At 44.0% G+C, this 23,033-nt stretch overlaps 1 protein-coding gene across 5 annotated transcripts in view; it reads left to right on the top strand.

Moving 5' to 3' along the window:
- Positions 1-486: 486 nt before the first annotated feature.
- Positions 487-23,033, top strand: part of SLC15A2 (solute carrier family 15 member 2) — a 62,897-nt gene continuing 40,350 nt past the window's right edge. The window contains exons 1-6 of one of the 5 annotated variants that reach the window (XM_065070532.1): positions 487-503; positions 1,339-1,873; positions 16,143-16,189; positions 19,704-19,791; positions 20,419-20,560; positions 22,410-22,502. In XM_065070532.1, coding sequence (XP_064926604.1) covers positions 1,807-1,873; positions 16,143-16,189; positions 19,704-19,791; positions 20,419-20,560; positions 22,410-22,502 — 437 coding nt within the window. In that variant the 5' untranslated portion in view covers positions 487-503; positions 1,339-1,806. Of the gene's footprint in view, positions 504-1,338; positions 1,874-11,053; positions 11,150-14,635; positions 14,655-15,887; positions 16,190-17,146; positions 17,286-19,703; positions 19,792-20,418; positions 20,561-22,409; positions 22,503-23,033 lie in introns of those variants that run through there. The other 4 variants (XM_065070533.1, XM_065070534.1, XM_065070531.1 and 1 more) reach the window with 4 other exon arrangements.

Below are 23,033 nucleotides of genomic sequence, written 5' to 3'. Positions count from 1 at the left end.
GTGCATGAACTCTGAGCAAGAATGAATATTTTATAAAGCTTTTTACATCTCTGTCTATGATTTCTTATGGCAATTTGAGCTTCACTCATGTTGTACTGCTTCTCTTCCTTTCTTTCCTTGGTGACCTTGTGGTCACCTCATCTTCTCTCTCTGCTGTCTCTGAGGAGGGCTCCATATCCATGAGCCAGTGTATGTGTCTTTGACACTAGTTACTGAGGTCTCAAGGGCGATTCACATGGCTTGAGCAGACTACCTATAACAGGTGTGTAGAAGACCTCAGAGGCCTGAAATTCCCTGCCAGGAGCAGCAATGGGAACTGCAAGCTTGTTGTGGGGTTTTCAGGCTCCTGCCTCCACACCAGGGAAGCTGGAATCCCCCAGACACTGAGAGTTTGCAGGGTCCTCACCGTGGAAACGAGCCTGGTTCCCTGGGCAACAAAATAGAACCGAGGTCTGGGGCCCCAAGTGTTCTCACTGCTGTGTGTTCTGCCAGCAACCAAGGAGGTGATTTTTCTTTTCAAACAATTTTACTACAGGTTGAACTCCACAACAAGCTTCTCCTGCTTCTCACCAAAACACATGAGAGGAGAATCAGGCTCTTAATCTCAAGGGAGCCAATGGCATCTAATCTCGTCTTCTGAATTATTCTGTCACAAACATCCTGAGTGTCAAGTTTATCTCCTCTAAAATGATCGGTAGAATGCTTCTCAGTCAACCTTATTTGACAACTAAAATGCCACAGGTGGTTTAGCAACCTGAGCACTGCGGCTGAAAAAATTGCATTGTCTGGAGTCCTGTGCCTGAACTGCGAGGGAGCTGCTGGTGCCTTTGAGATGCTTGGGTGCTCTGGGGATGGGGGCGTAGGTGCCTGGCCAGCTGTAGCATACCAACCATTGGGAGCAGCAAATTTCAGTTTTACAGCACACTACGCAGGCAAGGCTGAAGAAATTGAAAACTTTTCTCCTCTCTTGGACAATTCAAGAACCCAGGTTATTTTGCCTACCAGGCTCTAACTGCTTGGCTTGCAACTATTTTGCTTCAAGCTGCATTTCAGTGGCAAAGTGATTCTTGCATATGTAGAAAGTGGGGGTGCCTGAGAAGTGTTTGGTAGTCATTTGGTAGGCATGAAGCTGAGTATGGACTCTCGAAAACATATGGTATCAATTCTGATTGCTGATGACTTTTGGTAATTTGGTTTGATACATCCAAATCCTTTGAGTTACTTTCCATTCCCCAATAGGGAATGTGAAAAAAGAGGAAGATCTCAGGCTCAGATAGACCAGGTCTGGCCAAGCTACCATAACACGATCCCTGTTTTAGCTGTCTATCCTCATTGTAGGACCAGCTGTTTCTACAGGACCCCTGCTCTGGAGCGTGTGCAAGTTGGAAAGAGACCCCACCAATAACTCTGCACTTATAAAAGGACTGAGTGGTACAGAAAATACAGAAGACTCCCCCGAAGTACATGACTGATGAATTAAAGAGTTAATGATTCCTCAAGAAGCTTTAAGTTTGCATACAGAAATTGGAGAGGGGAGGTTCACCAGTACATTTCTCTGGCCAAAACCACAGATGAAGATTAACTGAAAGCCCTCAGGAACAACAAACAGCACAATGCTACTGTGAGGCCAAGAGCTTATTTTGCTATTTGTTCTCTGTACATCACCATAGTATACAAGTGCTGCTGTGGGTACAAGAAGAAATGATCTTATATTCATTCCCTGCATTTACCTCAGACACATCCTGAAGAATAAACAGTTCATACCGTTCTTTTTTTTTTGTCTTTGACCACTTCACTGCTTCCTCCATGGAAATCCCTCCATCTGAGGACACTCCTCCGATGCGTTTCTTTGAGACTTGTTGCAAATATTTCCGTAAGTAATGTGCTTTGATTGTATTCCTGTTCTTTCCGCGTTCCCTGGCTGGGAGTGCTTGAGCAGACAGACGTTGTGTGAGGAATGTTTGTGGGAGGGGGCTGTTTGGGGCAATCATCCAAAAAATCCATGAAAGAGCTTCAGAATGAGAGTTGTGCAAATGTGCACTGTGAACCTGTTTCTAAGATGTATGTTCATTCAGGTGAAAAAACTCTGAAGTGTATGATATAACTGATGTGTCCTGTTGTGCCTGCTTATATTGCAGATCACTAGCGTTGTCGAAGTACCTGAAATTGTTTGCAGAAGCTGCTTGACAACTAGTTCCAAAAAACAAATGCACCTAAGAAAAAAACACTTCTGTTCACAGGGGGATAAAAGCAAAAGACAGAAAATGAGCAAGCTACTATTGTTTTTTGTGAATTAATCACGCATCTCCAAATCTAACGAAATAACTCCAAGGAGGCTGGAGTCTCTTTTTGCTGTATTTTCAGCCAATGTTGAAAGCAAAAGTGCCAGAAATCTCTCCACAAAGTCTGTTCTGATGAGATTTCCAGCCAGTTTCATGGGTCAGGTTGGTTTGGATTAACCATGAACAAGCCCTTGGGCATAACCACCAAATCAGGGGTTCATTGATCACAGACACTCCTGTGTGTGGGATCTGATGCACCACTCAATAAAGGCAATGAGAAACCTACTGGGGCAACTTACCTGATAGCTGTGGAGCCTCTTTGTGGTTCTCTCCAAGGCAGCTGGAGTCAGCTATTCCCAGACACTGGAAACTGCATGGGTGTGAATTTTGCTTATATTAATCCAGTTTATGGGGGTTTGCATCAGGCCCAGGGACAAGTTCTGTCCACCATATGCTGCTTATTTAAAAAAAAATGGTGAGGTAGATGAGACCTGGTGAGAATCAAGGTTGGCTTTTCCTTCTGTGGCTCTGATGCCTTGTTTCCCAGCAGTAATGAACAGGGACGGATGTCTGCTTCTTATAGGATTGTTTAACTGTGGGACAGTTTCAGTCTGTTCCTAGAAGCTGTCTCCACAAGTAACATGTTTTTTAAGTCATGCTCCTCTATTGATCCCCTGTCTGAACAATTTCCAGTGGTGCTTGCACTGAGCCCAAAGGTGTCTGCAATCAATCCTGTAACAATATTCGAGGAGAGCACTATTTTAAAAGGCTGCCTCTCCTGAAGCAGCTGTGTGTTTTAAATGTGACGGACCACACCGGAGCTCCCAAAACAGAGACACTTGAGAAAGCTTGGGAATTTTTAATCCTTGAGCCTGAGCTCAGCCATGCTTTCTGACTTTGATTTAGGAGCCTCTGATTCAAACACAAACTTTTAACCTGGTATCCAAGCCTAGACCAAACTATGTCCTCCCTCCAATCCAGAGGAGGCCAGAAGGCTTTAAAAAAAAATTAATCAAATTCTATCAGAAGATTTTGCCTCAAAATGAGTTCTCCAACACAGCAACAATGACTGATGTTGTAAGGCTGTCCCCTATCTTCTTTTGAAATGTCATCCCCTGTTCCTGGGTTCCTTCTGTATACCCAAATCCCAGCCTCAGTCTAAGCTAAGCGTAAAGTTGCAGCCACTGCTTCAAGACATGGATAAAACTTTTCATACCCCTCTGTATCTTAAGAATATTTCAAAATAGAAAGTAAAATATCTGCAGAATCAAGCATGGGAAGAACTCAGATTGAGATGAGGAAGAATGTGAGTTAATGAAGTTTGAGTCTTCACCAAGTAATCATGGGATAATTAATTGAATGAGATATCCCTGTGGACCCAGCTGAGCTGTATTTGGGCGGTGATGGTGAGTTTAGAAGGCAACATGTCCCATGAGTCTATTTGGGCAGTGCCACTGTGGGGTTTGGGTTTGTTGAATGCTCCTAAGGGGTGAAGCCTTAACCTTATGGCAAAGGGACTGGTAGTTTTTCCTCAGGTTTGTGTGTAGCACAACAGTGCTGTAGGAGTGTAATTACAACATGTACAAGGGTTGCTTGGTCTCTGGCTGTTTCTTGTCATCCTGCAGCTCTCCTGGTTGTATTTGTTATGCTGCCTTCAATGTATATTGCCCTTGAATGCAAATACTGTGAGTTCTGAGCAGACAGGGAATCCTGATATCTTTGCTGTTTGATTGGATTTTTTTGGCTTATGTGCACAACTGGAGAATATTTGAAGGGCTGGTTTGTATTATAAACAGGAAGGGAACATAGGGTTCTATATTTCTTGTATCATAGCTTGGCAATGTATCCTTGCCTTTTAAACCTTCTGAGGAATTAAAGAGTTAATGTATTCCCCAGCATCTTTATTGTTCCTGCAGAATAATCGTTCTTTTAAAGATGCTTGCCTTGATATTACAATGTAATACTTTGCCTGACTAAACCCTAAAAAATCAGGTGTCTGTTAGATAAAAATCATTGAGAATGATAGTTTCATTTGAGGCATCAATAACTTCAGCAGAGCTGTTAGGGCAACAGCTCAGCTGCTCAGAAAATGGCAAAGAACGTTTTCTTGTGTTAAGTAGCTCACTTTGCTTGCCCTGTAACTCCAGCTGAGGCTCCTGGGGGTCAGATTTTCTGGAGGAGGTAATCCAGTACTGAATGTTTGGGGTATCAGGGCTGCTAATCCTGCTCGTGAGGCTGCATGGGGGGCAATACGTGGGTTGAGAAGTAAAAGTACTGACTGAATGATAACTTAGGAACTGTGGGTCTTGTTCTTGCTTCTGTGGCTGGTTTTCTGCATAGCATTAGGACGGTTGCTTTTTATCTTTACCCTTACACCAGCTCAGTTGCTGGGCCAGCCTTGCAATAGGTGGGAAAGGATAGGAGTGGTTGGAGATTCCCATCTGCTTCTTCAAGTAGTTTGGGCAGCCCCGCAGCTGGCAGTGTTTGCATCTGGAGTGACTTGAGTCAACCAAGAGCTAAGGCAGCAAGGCTTGATAATCCCTGTCTCCGTGTGGGCTGTCCCTGTGCTCCCAAGTAGCTGCAGCACCAAACTCTGACCCAGATGCTCTGCTGGAGATGGGACTTGCAGGGAGCGTTCTCAAGGCACCATTTTTCCTTCAGAGCTTTTCTTTTAGAAGGTGGATAATCCCTTGTCACTTCTTCCCAGCCTGGTGGCAAAGTTCCTTGGGCTGACAGCCCTCAATTTGGGGCTGATGCAGGAAGACAAATTGGAGTGAGCCTGTGTTTGAGGGGGTTTGTGTTTATTAGGGTCAGGGGCTGTTACCATAGGGCAGTTAATTGAGGGGGCATCAATAGACAGCAGATCGTCTGTCTATCTCTCTCTCTCTCTCTCAAATTTTACTTTCCTGCCTGTTATTTAATAAAACTACTGAGAGGAAGACTGGTACTAACTTTTATCTTTAATTCTGTGACTGCAGTAAAAACTAGTATTAGAGAAGTCACTGAATACAGGATAGAATTGATTCTCTAATAATAATAATCATCATCACTTGTTTTCCCTCTTTGAAAATAAATATGGTCCTTAGTAGAAAGATTTACCCATTGCTGTCAATCAATCAGCCAGGACAATTTTTGTTCCAAGTACTTGATTAGAATAACATTAAGGAAAATTGCTTTCCTGAATCGAGTAAGAATCCATTAACCTGATGAAACAGGGTTTGCTTATCTGAGAGTTTAAGACTCAAAACATAGCCTGGGCTGCATTAGATGAGGTCTCTTTTAGAATGGCATAAAGATAGAAAGTATTGAAAACAACATCTGTCATGTCTAGTCAATCAGATCTAGCATAAGAGAAGAATTCCTCTGACTTCACTGTTGTAAGATTGTCTGTTTGTTAACAATGGGAAGTGTCAGGAATGCTGAAAACTGGTTTTATCTCCTCAAATTATTTCTAGCTGTCTTTATTTCAGAGAGAATGAATATTAATCTGAGTTTATGCAGCAAATAAATATTTGTAGATAAGTACAATGCTAAGGCATTCCCTGTTGGGTCCCCTTAGTGATCTATTGTTAGAGGTAAAAAAGAATGAGACATGGAGAAATAGCGCCATGTACACTTTGCTTCTGAGAGTGATTATTTCTATGAACGAATATCTTGCAAGTTGCTGAGGTTCCTTGAAGTCAATTGAATATATACCTCTTGAGTGGCCCTCTGTGTCTTAAAGGAGTGGCCTGGCTAGATCTTCTCATGTGGCCTAGGCATAGCTAGAGGTCATGAAAAAGGTGATTGTAGGGTGTTTTGTGTTTTTTTTTGTTGTTGTTTTTTTTTTGGGGGGGGGGTGTTTTTTGTTTGTGTGTGTGTGTCTTTGGCATAGTTGTTTGGTGGGTTTTTTTAAGTTAATAAAGGTTGATACTGATAGACTTCTCTGTCACCAAGTACCAATGTGCTCTCCGATGCAAAATCCCAGGAGGAGGGTAATGGGCTGAGGACAGAAGCAAGTGGCTGATTCAGTTTTCGATCGTAGCCAGAAGATGCGCTCCAGTGCAGCTGCCGAGATGGAAGAGGTTATTTGTGGGAGAAAGGCGTGTTGAGCAGAGGGAAGTTAACATGTGCTGTGGGGGCAGCATCTGAGAAGGGCCAAGCACCCCTGGTCCCACTGATGTCAGGTGGATCAGAGGCTACTCAGCTCCTAGGAGAAATTAATGTCTTTGGGGGCATTACAATAAGGAGGAAGAGGCACAGATTAATTCTTCTTCCTACATGAATCCCTGTCACACTCAGAGGGAGTTTGCCAGGAGTGCTGTCCTTGGCACAGGAGGGACAGGACAAAATTAATTGTACTACAAAGTGTCGTGATCCCTGGAGACCCAAAGGCTGTAGGTTTAGAGCAACCTTTAAAAAAAAAAAAGGCAGGGGGTGCAAGAAAGGTCTCTAGTTTTGTGCCTGTCCCTTTGGGACCTGATGCAGGGAAAACCCACATGACTGCATTTCACACTGGAGCTGGTGAGAGCTACTCGCCCTTACCACGTTAGCAGGTTGATCCCCTTGGTTGCTGCGTGGAAAAGCTGAAAAGAATGGATGGCACTGCAAGCTCATTATGAAAATGCAGGGAACCAGAGTTAATGAATCTTGGATGAGCCCCTGATCTGAGTTGCCACTGGTGTGGCCATGGACGGAGCTGGCTTGGGAGAATCTGATTAACATCTCGGTGGAAATGACAGTCCCTAGAATGCAGAAGGTCATATCATATCTATCCGTGCTTGCATCTGGAAGAGGTTGCTGTCAGAGAGCTGAGATCTCTCTCGATTAAATCTACAGTTTGTTGGTTTGTGCTTTTTTTTTTTATTTTTTTTTAAATTTATTTTATTTTTCCTTATTTTTTGTGGTTTGTTTGGGTTTTGGTTGTTTTTGTTGTTGTTGTTTTAATCTTTTATCAGAACGGAGGTATTTTAGGGATTTACATGTTCTCTGTCCCTGGCAGTTTGCCCTGATGAAACACTGATTACACAGTTGCAATCTAATTTAAGCTGTAGGCAAAAAATCAGTGGAGTGCTGGGATATGGTGAGAATACCCTTTCTGTGATGGCAAAGATTTGAAATTGTGCAGTGTGTTATGTCTCCTGACATAGAGGAACTCACAAAGAATAAGACAATCAGGCTGTTTACTGTGCGTGTATGGAAAAAATTGGGAAAGTTGTAATTAATGCCTTCCATGAGATTCTGCTAGTCCTGTAGCTGGATTAATGAATGAAACCATTTTCCCCAGATGTACAGGAGATTAGTGCTGCTTGCCTGTGTTTTTTTTATGGCCAGTAGAGTTAAGGCTGAGGAACCTGAAATATGTGCTCAAGGCACCTGACAAATAGCACAGCACTGAACGTCGGGATCCTGCAGCACAGCCATCTCCTTCACTACTGGATGGATGCCCCCGCCCCGGCACTGGGCATCCATGTGAGCTGGCTGGTTATGGGATTCCTGCGTTCTCACTGTCAGCTGCCCCTTACTGACAGCGAGGTTAGCAGTGAGTAAAAGCAGCTTTTTGCTCCAGAGCCGGGTGGGACAGTGTGCGGGACTCATCACCAGAAAGGAGCTGCTGGCCAGCTGAGGGGTCAGTGCAAAAAGGGGAATTCTCAAGGCAGTCTTTGTCCCAGAGGCTGGAAACAGGCATGGAGAGGAGGGCAATGCACCCAAGGGATGGCTGAGACACTGGATGCAACCGTCTTTCAGCGTTCCTCCAGACCCAAGGCTGCTGCAAGCTGCCATGTCTCCAGCAGCTGAGCTATCCTTCAGAGCCTGCGACAGAATAAATATCAGTAGCTGGTTTTTCTCTGCTGTGATGATTCTACAGGCAGGGCTCCTTAATGGATAGACTGCTGGGCTGGTGTGTGAGAGGTTTCAGTGGAGTCTGCCTTCGTCGGTATGGTTTTTCCCTCTTTTGCTTGTCTCTGAAATGGAGATACTGATATCTTCCCAGTGAAATGCCTGGAGACCTGCACCTGAAAGGCACTCTGTAAGATCCTGCTTCTGATAACACCGGGGAGAAAATGTTTCTGAGACACCAAATGGTCCTCAAGTGCTTTTCCAAAGCCCTGCCACAGCACATTCATCTTTCTTCCAGCTGCAGGGACCTCCCACCTTCTTACTCCATGAAGGGGACAACCCAGCCTCAGCTCCAGGCAAGTGGACCGGGTAAACCTTCAGATTCTTCGGTTTCCAGGCTTTCTCTGTTAGTCAGAGGTTTTGGACAGAGAGCCTGGGTTATGCCTGAGCCAGACAGCTGTGGTGTTGGGTGTCTGAGGGACTTTTTTGTTAAGGGCATAAAAAAAGACGTTCAGAATTGATCGCTTATAACCTTGCAAGTCAAAGAGCACTGACTAGTGTGTTAGAAACAGCTCACATTCCCCTGTACCTGCCTTGGCTCTCCTTTTCTTGATTTGTTTTTTTTTCAAGGCACTCTCTCTGTTGCTGATTTTAGATACCTATCTGAACAACAAAACTGGCTATCGTTTTAACGAGGGTCTGTCTCTAAGAAGCAGTTGGCATTCATAAAATGCTTTAGATCACTGTATAAAGGGGAAACAAAAGCGAAGTGGGAAGGGCAGAACATAGAAACATCCCAGGGACTGGATGTGTTCCCATGGGTCCAGACTACCTGGGGCACCTGGATGTTCATTTCTCTATGTCTTGAGCTTACTGAAACCAGTCAGTTCTGAGTCAGGACATGGTACCTTATCTGACAGCATCAAGTACAGATTAGAACTGGAGGGGGAAATATCTGGAAAGGAATTCAAGAGGTCACTTAGCCTGTCTCCTTACTGACAGCCTGAAGAGTTAAACTATTCCTGATTTTTCTGTGCAATATATAGCTTCCTTGGTATTCGTTTATGGTTAATCAGTGATCTGTTCCACGAGGCCACAAGTCTTACTCTGGAGCCAATTTCCTTTTTTTTTTTTTGGTAGCTGTTTTGTGATCCTCCCATCTTGAGAGCCTGGAAGATAATTTAAATTTGTGCTTGTATTTTATTTGTGCTGAGTTTTCTTAATTTCTTGCCTCATTTGATCAGCTCTAGCTTCCCTTGTGTTTTTCTTGGACATTTCCTCCAATAAAGAGAGAAATCCTAATTTTTCAATGCTATGATGGTCTCTTAAAAAGTTGTTCAGAAAGAAAAGCCTTTTCCTACTTTTTTTTTCTTTTATTTTTTTTCTCCTAATCTTCTAACAGAAGTCACAAGCATTACCAAGTAAAGCTTTTTATTCTTCCCAACAACTATTCTCCCTCCAGCTTTTCTTCTGTGTTGCATTGTCTGGCCTTCAGTGCTCATGCTTCTTTTCTACTTGTTTTTCACAGTGGTTACCCAGAGTCTCAGACTGCTAGCTTTGCCATACTATGCTTTGTACTTATCCGTGGTACATCTTCTTATAATATGACTAACATCATACATCCTACATTTGGGATTTAAACCGCTCTTACCATCTATCTTCACTTTAATATATCTTGTATGAATAGCCTGCTCTTTTGTAGTCATAATTAAAGTTTTGCTTCAATCTTCCTTTCACAAACCATTTACAATTTACCATCGTCTTCTTATGAGTTTTTTTGTGCTGTCTTCCTTTCACTTCAGCCTTTGCGTTCCTCGTTGCTCTATCAAATGACTCAACACCTGTAGGAATTTATTCCTCATTTCATTTTGGAATTTGGTCTGTGGTCAGCTTAGGCTGCTTGCTATTATACACACAAATAGCTATTGCTGTGTGTTTCTCTTCACTGTAAAGTTTGAATGTTTCTTAGTCTTTCCCTAGTGCATCTTTATAGGCCTCCTGCCCAGTTCCTTTGGGTCAATCTTGTTCAACCAATAACAGAGTTCATTAGGAACTACCTATCTGTTTGTAGCCTTGAATATATTTTATGTATTGAGGAAATGATAAGAGAGATTGGGCTATGAAGCAGGTGGGACTAGAATTTCAGTGCAGTGAAGAGGGGAAGGGTGTGGATGGCTCCAAGGCCATGACATGTGGTGATGGAAACCCTGCTTTGCTCTACTGCTAAACATACAAAATTTTACTGTGAGCCATTTCTGTAGCTGCAGAAAATATCTGGGGCTTTCGCCTGCAGAGGAGATGTCTTAGAGCCTCTCTGAAAGGAAGTCACAGCAGTTTAGAGGAGGTTATGGTTGAAAAGCAGGAAGAAATAAACAGTAGAAATGTGGTAGCAAAAATGTTGATTCTCCTTCAGGCAGCTCATGGCTTTACAGTGAAATAGGGTCTAGGAGGACAGCATGTCAATGTTACCTCTGCATTCCTGTGTGACAGGTGAAGAACCAGGAACTGAAGCCAGTGTGTCACAAGGTGATGAAACCCTTTGTCCTCGCAACCTGAACTACTAAAAGATGTGTGTACTTCAGGCCAGCTCTGTAGCTGGTATATGGTATCAAAAGTTTGGATTTATGATCAGCTGTAGATCCTGTCTAGTCATGGGTCCAGTCCCGTTCTCATCCAGAAGTAGTGTTTTTACTGAAAGACTGTGTAGCTGCGGTGCAAAGTGATTGATTGTGAACATCCGTGAAAGATGCCACGCAGCCTTAGAGGCTGAGTTCGAGGAGAAAGGCAGATTCCTTGTGACATCTGGGAGCTGAGCAGAGATGACTTCAGTTTGACTTCAAGATCAAAAAATAAATGAAAGTTTAACTATTTTATTGGTGACCAAAGGACCGCTGTTGTGAAGTGAAACATTAACAGCAGGGCGAGAGCGAGCCAGGATTGCTCAACGAGGTTCGTCTTCAGGCGCAGCAGAGCTGAGGTCGCCCTATGCGCAGGAGGCATGGCGGAGGGGGACAGCGTACTGCAGGCTGCAAGGGAAGCCCAGGCTGGTGAGAGAACTTTTAAATACTTCTTCTTGCTAATAGTAGAAGAAACTGAGTGCAAAAAGGCACCAGGAGGGATGAGAACTTTTTCCTGATTGTTGCAGGTTGACAGCGACCAGATGACAGGCTCTTAAATACACACTAGGTACTTGATATTTTTAGTGGTATTAATCTAAATACCTTTATCATTTTGAATCTATAAGGGCTGGTGAACAGAGCAGAGATGCAGGTCTGAAGACTTCTGGCATATTTTCCTGGTTGTTCAAGTGATTTGATACATCATTTTCTTAACTTATTTTGACGCTTGATAGAAGTCTGCAGACAATGGAAACCAGTCTTGATCTGCCTAAATCAGTTAAGCCATGCTCTTTCCTGTAATGAAAGAATTGCAGAAAATAAGCCAGAAGACACCTGGAGAGGTTATGTTATCCATCCAGGGCCAGGTCATTAAGCCCGAAGTGTTGCTGGCACACGTTAATCTAGCTGCTTATAACCTTATCTTGGAAAGAGAGAGAGAGGAGAGAAACACAGATATCATCAAAGGGCTAAACGTTTGGCCAATGTATATGAATTCAAAATATGACTCATTAGTAAGACACCAGTGTGGCTGAGCTGAAAATAAGGAAGGGATTATACCACAAGAAGAATGCAGATAAAAATGAAGAGATCAGTAGAGTATAAACAGATTAATGTACACAGTACTGCAGCAGGAAGCAGTGAGAATCTGAGGACTGTAAATGCAAAGGGAAAACGCAGATTGTCTTCCTGTGGATTTGGGAACCAGAAAAAATTAAATGCTGGACTGAAAGTAACAGAAAAATGTATTCATGGGAACTTCTGGCTCTGCAAGACGTCTGGTAGCTGAATATTACATTTAAGCATGAATTATCCCACAGATTCTCCACTTGCATGAAGCATAACGCAGAAAAGAAGAAATTTTACAGAAAGTAGTCCTTGCTTTCACGCTTACCAGTTGAAGTTGTTTCAAATGCGATTTTCTTAGATATTTGGGAGGGTACCTCATCCATCTGCCTGCTCTGGGAAAGGACCGCTACTTAGCCTGTCTCTATATGTTCTGGTATAACGGACATTAGGGACTGTCAGAACCCTTCAGCCCCAGCTGTGGCACCTCTGTTCCAGGGCTCTCTCATCCTTGCAGAAAGGCAGTTTATCCAAAAGCAGCCCCAAAAATTCTTTACTGAAAATAAAGTCAGTTATTTTGCTCATCCTCAATGAAAATGGAGAACAGTTGGTCTCTGTGGCTTCTTTTCCCATCAATGGGTAGGCGTAGCATTTGGTAGTCTTCTTCCCGGAATTTCATCTTTTTCATTCCAGAGCCGCAGAGTGATTTCTCCCATTTAGCAACATCATTTTGAGTTCATACCCTGTTCTCCCACAGGCTTGCTTCCTCCTAGTTTTGAACACAAATATGATCACTATGCTGGCTGGGCTGATGTTCTTTTTGCTCATGGAAAAGCTGAGGACCTGTGTGCTTCATGCCCTCCTAATCTGGTGGAAGACCATTGGTAGCTGAGAGGGATTTCCCAGGTGCCCACTATATGGGTATTTCAGTTGGACCCTCTTTTCCTTGTGAGACATCAGAGACATTAGAGTTAGGATATATCACATCCACAGCTGCTCTAGCTGTTACACCACTTATGCTATCACCAAAGAATAAAAGTCTGGTTTGAAAACATTTTTTTCCAATCCAAAATGTCTGTTTTGTAATCCTTATTCTCCTTTTCATGCTTCGAAGGGATTATCTGATCAAATATCTCTCTGGCTATGGAGAAACATGCCTGAGTTGTCCTAACCTGCCTTTTTAAAGGCAGTGGTGATGCTTGTTCTGCTTCTGTCCTTCACAAGGGAAGTGGTTCAAAAACTACATTCACTGCTTGAAGGTGAACTTCATCAGGCTCTAATGATTTGAGCACATTTGAGGTACCCAAATATTCTTTAAGCAGTTTTTGTCTCATTTCACCAGTATTCATAGTGGTTTATTTTAATGGTGTTATGTATCTTGTTGCAATTTAGGTTTTTTTAGTGAAGACAAACAAAAAGGACACAACTTTTCTGGCCTGTCTGGATGAGCTTTTGTTTGCTCGTTTTTTAGTTTAAATAACAGACTTTCATTTTCCTTCTTCTTTCTCCAATATTGACAGCATTTCCAACACCTTTTCTTATTGCCTTTTGTGTCCCCCTGCTAGCTGTAATTCGTTTTGTGCCTTAGCTTTGCAGCTTCTATCGCTCTACGCTTGATCTGTTTGTTTTTACTTGTCTTCAGAAATGCCACCTTATTTCCATTTGTGGTACAATTCCTTCCTGATTTTCAGCACAACCGCACAGGTCTCCTCCTATCAAGTCTTATTCTGAATTCATTTATATCTGAGGTGCTTTCAGATTTATTCTCTTTAACTCATTCTTGCTGTTTGCCATGAGTTACTATTTATTACCAGATATTTGAATTCCTTTTCTCTCTTTGTGTTTCAAAAAACCTTCTGGCACTTAATGGGATAAACATCTCTGCAGTGTATTTGACAAGTAGCATGTTAATCCCACTGACTGATATGGTTTTTCATGCTAGTATTAAAAAAAAAAATCAAAATCATTTATCTTGTGACACATGCGGCTGTGTACACACAGGAAATATAGCTGCAGGATGCTGAAAATATTAAGGCATCACACTGCAGCAGTGTGGGAGCCCTGCACAGGGGATGGTAAAACCTTTTCTGTCTTTCTTTTGTATTACTCTTTTAATAACTTTGCTCCTTTCACTCTACTTGCCTGTGCATGGCAGAATACAGCAGGTTTCTACTGGTAGTTTTCTGGAATACTTGGGGTGGTGAGAGAGATCCCCAGAGGGCTCAGAAATATTCCTGATGCCTCTAGTGCAGGGTCAGACTTGTATGACATGAGTACATGCAGACCTGGTGTGCAGGAGACAGGAACAATGTACACAAGCCTTGTCCCTTGCCCTGCTCCCAGTGTTGGTTACACTTTTGGGTCACTCTTGCCCATGAAATGGGTTTGACAAACCCCAGTTCCCTGGAGACTGGTCATGGCACCTGAGAAGTGACCCAGGTGAAAAACAAGGTCATGTCAGTGTGCAAAACATGGGGAGGGCTGAAGATGAGGAGCTGGTCTAATGAAGATGAGGAGCAACCAATGGCAGAACCCGAGGGAATGGCAGGAAGATGTGCCAGGGGAGGTTTAGGTTGGACATGAGGAAAAGGTTCTTCACCCAGAGGGTGCTGGAGTGCTGGAACAGGCTCCCCAGGGAGGTGTCACAGCCCCAAGCCTGACAGTGTTCAAGAAGAGACACACAACACCCTCAGACACATGGTGTGAACTGTGGGGTTGTCACATGGAGGGACAGGAGTCGGACTCGATGATCCTTGTGGGTCCCGTCCAGCTCAGGACATTCTGTGATTCTATGGTCTGTGACACCACAGGGGAGGTACCAAACTGTTGCTTTGCCACTGCTGTAGAAGAAGACAGGAATGCAAAATGGGTAGGCCTTCCTGGCCTCATCTGATGTTTGGGCTTCCTGTTTAGCTGCTCAGTTAGCAGGAGTGAAACAGGATCCTGGGAGATCTTCAGGGGAAGCCATGCCAAAGCACACGAGGGAATGTGGAGAGTAACTGTGCTTCATCTGTGCACTGTCACATCTGAATCCCTTATCTAGGTGTTCTCCATGTCTTGCTAGCAGTAACTGAAGCCATATTAAGGGCCAAATGTAATTTTAGGACTGTATACATGTAGGAATAGTTACAGTATTAGTAGTTACTAAAATTGCGTCAGCCCTTTAAAGGCAACCACAAGGCTGATGTGGCGCCCAGTGAAAAAGAGTTTGATACCCATGGTTTATGGGGACTCCTTGTACCAACTGCAGATTCTGGGTGTATTTTGTATTTTTGCTGATAAGTGAAAGGAGAAATATTTGGGAAAATTTTTTGAACTGTTTGTCTTTTAAAGAAGTTAAGTGTAAGGGGAAGAAAAAATCCCCTGCACTGCTCTGGGAATACTGCAGAGCCACAGCTATTGAGGATGGCTTATGGGAAGGTTGTGAATTTTGCTCTGTAACTGCAGCTGGCACTGGAGGAATACTGATGAAGAACTCTTCTATGGGAAGGGCATGGAAGGAGGGACAACAGGGGACCATCAGGGGGCTGAGCTCGCATAGCTGTGAGGGGAACCCGGGGCTCCCAGCAGAGCGTAGGATGCATTTGCCACATAAGGAGCCCTGAGGTGGCATTTTGGCTAATAGGAAGTAGAGATGGGGCTTGGGACCACTCCTGGGTGCTGGCTGTACCCTCCAGATTAAACTCTCCAGTAGGAAAAGGCAAGGTCATTCCAGGGAGCTGATGTGAGAATGAAACCGGGGTCACTTCGCTCCTGGGATAGCAAAGAAATGATTAAACACAGTGCTGATTCATGACATCCAATGTCCAGGGTCTGGGTGTGATGAGTGTTTTAGTTATGGCTTGGGATGAATGTGTCTTTGGAGTGGAAGGAGATCCCTGCAGAATAAACCTGTCATTACCACAGCAGGAGGGAGATGCGTGCTCTGCTCCTAAATCCACAGGCTCTAGGGGTATCTGAGACCTGGGATTTTTATTCAGCTCACATGTGTTCAGCATACAGGGCTGTGCTGGGCTGGTGCACGTAGGATAGCTGGGGACATGCCAAGCAAAGAGGAGGTCTGTGCCACGAAGTGCTGACAGCCCAACCTGTCAATGATTTAGGCTGCGTTCCCTGACTGCTTGAACTCTGGAGTTGTTTTTCCTGGTAGCATCTCCCTCCCCTTTCTGCCCCGGCTGCACAAATGTGCTCAATTAGGGTTAACTCAAACTGAATCAAACTTCATGCCTGAGTTTGGAAATCTTCCCAGTCAACTCACCACAGCCACATAGCATGGTGGGAGACAAGGCGAGAGGGGAGATGAACGCTTTTCAGAGAAACGAATCGAAGGAAACTTTGTTCACTTTTATTTCTGCAGGAGATGATTCCCCAAAAGGAGATTTTCCTGTTCAGAAAAAATCCCCGGTGAGTGTTACGGCTGCTCTCCTTTTCTTCCTTTCTGCTTAGCTTACTCTGAACATTTCAAGATCTCTCTGTTCTTTCCTCTGTTGTGTTCTGGCTAGAGACAAACACCCTTTCTTGCAGAGGGTTGAAATAAGCATTAACAACTCAAGGCAAAAAAATCCCTCCACTAACCTGATTATGTTAAGAAAGTGCAGCTTGAAGGGAAAAAAAATTAACTCTGAATGTTTGGAAAAATGGGTAAGGTTTTGATTACTGCCTTTTTCCTGAACACTACTTTCCTTGTGGGAAAGAACTTGCCTCTTTGAAGTGGAGGGGGCTGTTGTGCATGGGAGGGAGGGAGCTGACCTGTGCATTTGCTTAGTTTGATGAGACCCACCAGGGAAGTGTCCCCAGCTGCTGCGGAGCAGAAGAAAGGACAGGGACTGAGGACAGGCCGCTGATGTGTGTCACAGAGCCTGGCTGTAGTGCCAGAGCCCCAGGTTTACATCTTTAGCTCCGGTTTAAAGCCAGACTCAGGTGAATGCTTTGCTGCCTTGCAGCTTTGATGTTTGTGTGGGTTTTCAGGCTAAGTCTGGTTGAGTGCTTGACCTCTAAACCTGTACACTGTAGTGACTTGAGGGAGAACAGGGCTTTTATAGCACCTGCTTTGATTTGCAGGACAGTATGGTAATACTTGCTCTTAAAGCTCAGTCATGTCATTAGCAAGCCAGTTAATTAACTCAGTTTTAAGTACTGTGCAGACATTAACTATTGGATATCTGGGTCTCCTGGGAAATATTAGTATTTGTCAGCAAGGAGAGGTAAAAAATGCCTTCTGTAGCTGGCACTTTAAATGACCTGTCTTTTTTCAAAGACAGAGTCTATCAACTTCCGCAGTATCCTTAAGAGCTCCATAATCCCGCAGATCCCAGGCTTACAGCGGTAGCTAAGCACAACAGACTATCTGTGCGCTCATGAATCCAGGCTTAGCCTCTTTGCTTTTGCTGGGGCTCTACGCTGAGCAAGGTCCACCCCTGTGAAAGCGAGCAAACTGCATCTGGCTGTCCGCATGGATGAAAGCTGCCTGCTTTTGGATGTCCAGGCAGGCCCCAGGCAGGTCAGTGATACCGCAGAGAGGATGCATGAGGGTTTCTGCATGTGCTGGTGCCATCTCATGACGTACAAGCCAGATGGAAGCACCCCTGCTTGCAAGTGGCTGCTCTGTGTTTATAAGCACTTACTCAGGGTGCTGGCTCAGGCACTTGGGGAGGTTTAGCTGGGAAGCCACCACCTTCCCCTCTCCTTTCCCTGCTTGTCTGCAGGAGGTGCCCATCCCGGAGCAGTAGAGGATGAAATGGGTCACTGCCAGATTTTCTTTCCCTGCAGGTTGCAGTGTAGCATGTGACACTTTAAACTGCTGCAGTTAAATCCAGCAGGGCTTGCGCATCGGGTGCGGAGGGGTGAGTTCAGGTACCAGGGCTCCTGACACCTGGCCGCCTGGCTTTGAGCAGTCACGCTCTGCATCTCCATCAAATGTTATTAAATCTCATGAGTGCTGATAGCAAGGTCTGTGAAAGAGAGGAAGGAGAATATCCCTGTTATACAATTTTACTTCCCAATTCAGAAAATGCCTCCAAGAACCCGCAGGAAATATAACTTGCCTCTTATGTTTTTTTTTCAAAGTTGTTGGAGAAAGATATGTGTGCAGATCTCTCTGTGTTTGAGCATTTATAACTTACCCTGTTTCCCTCAAAATAACACCTACCCCAAAAATAAGCCCTAGCATGATTTTTCAGGATTTTTGAGGATGGTCCAAAATATAAGCCCTAGTGCAAAAACAAGCCATAGTTATAGTTCATTAAAAAAGTCAATTTAAATAGTGTCCAGGCAGCTATACACGTAAAAAAGTAATAAGTTTCAGACCAAAAATTAATATAAGACTGTGTCTTATTTTCAGGGAAACAGGGTATATATGCCACCATTTTTAGGCTAGTCTAAAAGCAGGAGTCCACATTGTGGTTTCTGAGGGAGCCCACTCTGTCTGACAATGATTGTTTCAGAGTAAATAATAATGAAATGGATAATTATATATCTACTCTGGCAAAGCAAAGAGGCCAAGGGTTTCTTAATAAAAAGCCATCCCATATATCGTGACAGGAAAATATATATTAAAAAGGACAAAAACATTTGTCTTTGGAGATGCTGGTTTAAATAATGGAAAGCATTTGTGTGGTGTGTTTTTGTTTCTTTGTTTTTTTTCCTCTCTGGACAGCGAGTCTCTTTTGTTGCTTTTGTATAATGTTGAGCAAGACAGCATCATTCAGCTAGACTCCTCCAAACTTGATGCCATTGCTTTGGGAATCCAAATAAGCTCAGTTCTTTTGGTGGTGAAATAAACCTGAGTAAACACATCTATTTTGGTATCTGTATTTGCATTTGGGACTCTGGGAAGAAATACAGGAATTCATTATTTCCGATGTGAAGCACAGAAATGCATGCGAAGAGTCTATCTAACTTCACTGGCCCGTACCATGGCTGTTTAGAACCACAAATATAAATGCAGCTGTTAATATCAAACTCCCCCTTTATCCCTCACCAAGTGAATGGCCAGCACAGACCTTTCCTACTAATTGGCAGAGGTCAGGCAGTGCTGTGAAAACCTGCTTTCCGTGTTGTGAGGCAGTAGAGCCAAGCAGCTGGAAGCTGCTTAGCTTGGACCGCAGTAGGGTAGCAAGAAGGACGGAGGCCCGTGCAAGGTCATGCCAAGACTCATCAGTTTAAGAGCCTTGTATTTCACTTGGAAACTGCTGATTTTAGCTGGAGTAAAGTCAAGATTCAGTGAAAGAGTGGCCACGCTCAGACAGGTTTGACAGTCCCCTCGCTGTTTCATTTAATAAATTTTTGGTTTGATTAATAAATTGAATTATCCATAACTGTGCCAGTGTTCTCGGAATATGAAATGGATGCCATGCCTGGTGGAGGGCTGGTCACAGGGCTGATGCTCTTCAGTGAACGCGGTGGCACAATTCAGTGTGAGTGTGGTGCAGAGATTGAGGGCGGTTGTCATACAGGAGGAAGCAGCTCCCTGGGGTCTACCAGATGCTGGGGCAGACTCTGGTACTAGGAGGTGGAGCAGTTTTGGGGCAGAGTAGCAGCTTTATGTGAAGTGTGGGACAAATGGCATTCAAAGGTGTTTTTTCACCTTGGCAAGTTTTTGCATTGCAGCAGAGAGGTGGTGGGAGCCTTCCACTAGAGTTCCTGGAGGCGCGAGCGTGGTGGGCTGCTGACAGCCCACTAGCCCCCATGGTGGTCCTTACTGGTCCCGTATCAGCTGGGCTGATTCACTGGGCCTTAACCAAAGCAAGATATGTGTGGGGTTCCATCCCTCCTTTGAGTCCAACCCACAGCCCAGTCAAGCAGCAGCGGGCACCTGCTTTTTGAAGTGGACTCCTCTCTACTGCCCAGGTACTATGGGGATATGTTGCTGGTGTGAAGGCTTCCACAAAGCTGATACATTCTTTTTTGTATCCTGCAGAAACTCTGTGGCTCCAACTATCCTCTAAGCATTGCCTTCATTGTGGTGAATGAGTTCTGTGAGCGCTTCTCCTACTATGGCATGAGAGGTATGTGGCCTGTGTCTGGGCAGTGACTTTCCCATCCTTGTTTTTTTTCTACACACACTGGCCTGGTGTCCCAGTACTGTGCTGTATGTGGTCTTGGCTGTTTTTCAAAGTAAATTAGTATTTTGGGATGCAGGTATGAGTAGTGTGTTCTAGCATTGATGCTACAGCTGCTATGGGCAGAAGTTGGGACTAGAGATCTCCAAATGTACCTTCCTGTCTAAATTTTTATATGATTCTTTGTCTCAAAACTGGCTTTCCACTGTGTGACATCTTTCTTAGCTGTGTGCAGTCAGTGTGTATGGAAACTGAATTGTACAGGCACCTAATTTGAAAATAGAAAATGTGCATAAACAGAACTACAGGTTACGGTAAGATAAGCTAGAAAAGATATTTTCCAGCTAAACATAAATTTTTATGAGCAAAGAATGTCTGATACTCATATATCTCATTTTAACTTTTCGTCTATAAGGGATTATGAGGAAGAGGTCTGAAAGCACAGATCTTTCCATGACAGTGCTCATAGCTGCTAGGCAAATCAGTGGTTTTCTCACCGCTGTGATGTGGTTTCCTGCTTACCTGCAGAGATACACATTAATCATCTTATGTGATTTGTTTGTTTCCATTTAGCTGTCCTGACATTGTATTTCTTAAGCTTCTTCCACTGGGATGAGAATCTCTCCACCGCTGTGTACCATGCCTTTTCTGCACTATGTTATTTCACACCTGTCATTGGAGCCATCATGGCAGACTCATGGCTGGGGAAATACAAGTAAGTGAAGACAACTCTCTAATTCAGACAGTGTACGTCTGCACCATGCAGCCTGTGCAAGGGCAGTGCTGTGTGTGCTCCCAGTTTTGAGCTAGCTTGGAGTGCAGCAGAGACACACTTGTGAGGGTCAGCTCCTCTCTGTTAACAGATGAACAGCTTATCTGTTTGCTCATGTTGTTCTGTGCTCCTCTTCACCCAAGGGCCAATAGGCAACAAAGTTGGAACAAATTAAATGTCACAAGCACACTTTTTCTCCACTGTCCTTCCCTGCGTACCTTGAGGAAGCTGAGGTGTAGGGCGACTGACCCTCAATTTGCCAAGACCTGCTTCTGAGAAGGGTTCAAAGAGGGTGAGGAAGCAGTGTCATCCTCTACATCTCGCAGTTTCAGATGAAATGTCACTAACTACGTTATAGTTATTTATGCTTTCACAGCATAAGGAATGTGTGAGCACACCAGAGAAACCTGGATTCACTCAAATCATCTCCCTCAGTACACAACCAGGTAAACATTCCCTGACAAAGTTGGACACTCTTCCCTTCCACTGATAAGTTGTGGGGCCATCATGTGCCCCAGCGTGGTGGTGAGCAGCTGGATAAGACTTTCTTTGCTTGGCACTGTTTGTTTGTCGTCTGAGGAGTCTTGGCTCTCACAGTGATGAAATGCAGCTGAACTCTTCTCTCTAGAACTAAGCACATCTGGCAGAAGAATCTCAATGACAAAAAAAGCAGTTGCCATATGCCTTTCCAGCAGAAAGTTCTTAAGGAGATATCAATGTTATTTTTTTCCTTGTGCTCAATTGTAGTCATTCTTTCGTCCCCTTGAATGACAAAAATAACAGTGGCAATTTATTAACTTTGTTATTTAAGGTCACCTAGCAATGTTCATTGATATTAGAGGATATTTGTCTTGCAGCATGATGTGAGAAGGTAAATTCTTAGGCAGACTTCTGTGCATTAGGTAGGAGACTTTCCCTGGGGTAACCCCCATAACTTAATGGGAGGTGGCTCTTGAAGTAGTAGCTGGACCTTGACCAATACTGAGGACAGAATAACAGATTAGAGGGGCTTTTATTAATGATCTGATGTGGTTTTCAATTAGCTTTTGAAACCAGGGTTTGGATGTGTAGAGGATCATTTCCATACTGAAAGCTCATAGGACTTCTTTCAGTGCCTCTGTCCTAAGAAGTCCTTCCATTCCCTCTGTGTGTGTCTAGTCTGCATGTAAATACATGGACATCTCTTAATCCTGAAGATGTTGAAGGAATAGAATACACACAAGAGCCTGATCCTCTTAATCAGATTTCTTTTTCTCCCTCACCAAGATATTGGAGGTAGATAGATGCGCTCAGTCCTTCAGAGGTACTCGGGATCTAAAACAGACTTGTCATGGGGAAACCACACTCCTGGTTCAGATGTGTTAGTCACGTGCATTGAATATGGGCAACAGTCCCTATAGATGTGTTCTTGTCAAGGGACTCACTTAAGTGCATGATAGAAAATGCCAGTTATTAGTAACCTGGGAACTGAGCTGGACCTGAAGATTACTCTTCTATTTACAGCCTTTCACATGTGACAACATGAACATTTTCAGTTTATTCTGCTCAGCAATCTCTACAAAGAATGCAGGGGCTATGCCTTCTAAGTCTGAACCCTGTTTGCCCACATTTTCCTTCCAATGCACTCTGACACAAAAGAGTTATAGCTGCCTGCTATACCAGTGGTTTGAACAAACCAGTTTCTTGTGTGTCTGCCAAGTAGAGCTGCCATAACAGGAAGCACAGGCACACTCAGTGTTCAGATCACACATCACTCAGCACCTTCAGTCACTGCTGTTTGCTTTCCTTACAGGACGATCATCTACCTCTCCATTGTGTATGTGGTTGGCCATCTCATAAAGTCAGTTGGTGCAATTCCATCCCTAGGCAACCAGGTCATTCATGTGTAAGTAGCTGTTGAAGCCACATTGCTGTAGTAGGTTGCAATGGTAGCTGGTTTACCCAGGACTGTCATTTTTTTCACCTCCATCAAATCAGTAGTTTGGGGGCTATGCATGGGTTGCTTTTATCAGGGAAAGGTTTGGGATATCTGAGTAAGAACAGAAGGGTGGGTCTAGAGTGTGAATGTACCAGAAGGAGTTGGAAACCATCACAGAGACTGTAAGCCCTTTTAGATAGGGACCTCTGATCACCCCTCCCTGCTATATCATGCTGCTGGAGTTTGGTCTCCTCCATCCAGCTGCCCACACCTGGCTCATTCCTCCCTCATCAGCCTGGCTGCCCAGCCCAGCAAGGTTCCCTTGTGTGCCTGGAAACACAAACCCAAAGATATATTTTCTGATGTGACAGTTTCCTTATGTCCCAGACCTGGCCAGTCCTGGCATACTGTTCCCTACAGATGTAAGCGATCAGGCCAACAATAGTATTTTGAGGAGCACGAGGAGGTAGAAAGCACCCAGGAGTATGCCTAATTCAA

This window comes from Columba livia, chromosome 7 (genome assembly GCF_036013475.1).
Source record: "Columba livia isolate bColLiv1 breed racing homer chromosome 7, bColLiv1.pat.W.v2, whole genome shotgun sequence".
Lineage (NCBI taxonomy): Eukaryota > Metazoa > Chordata > Aves > Columbiformes > Columbidae > Columba > Columba livia.
This window is presented reverse-complemented; position numbering and strand designations above follow the sequence as displayed.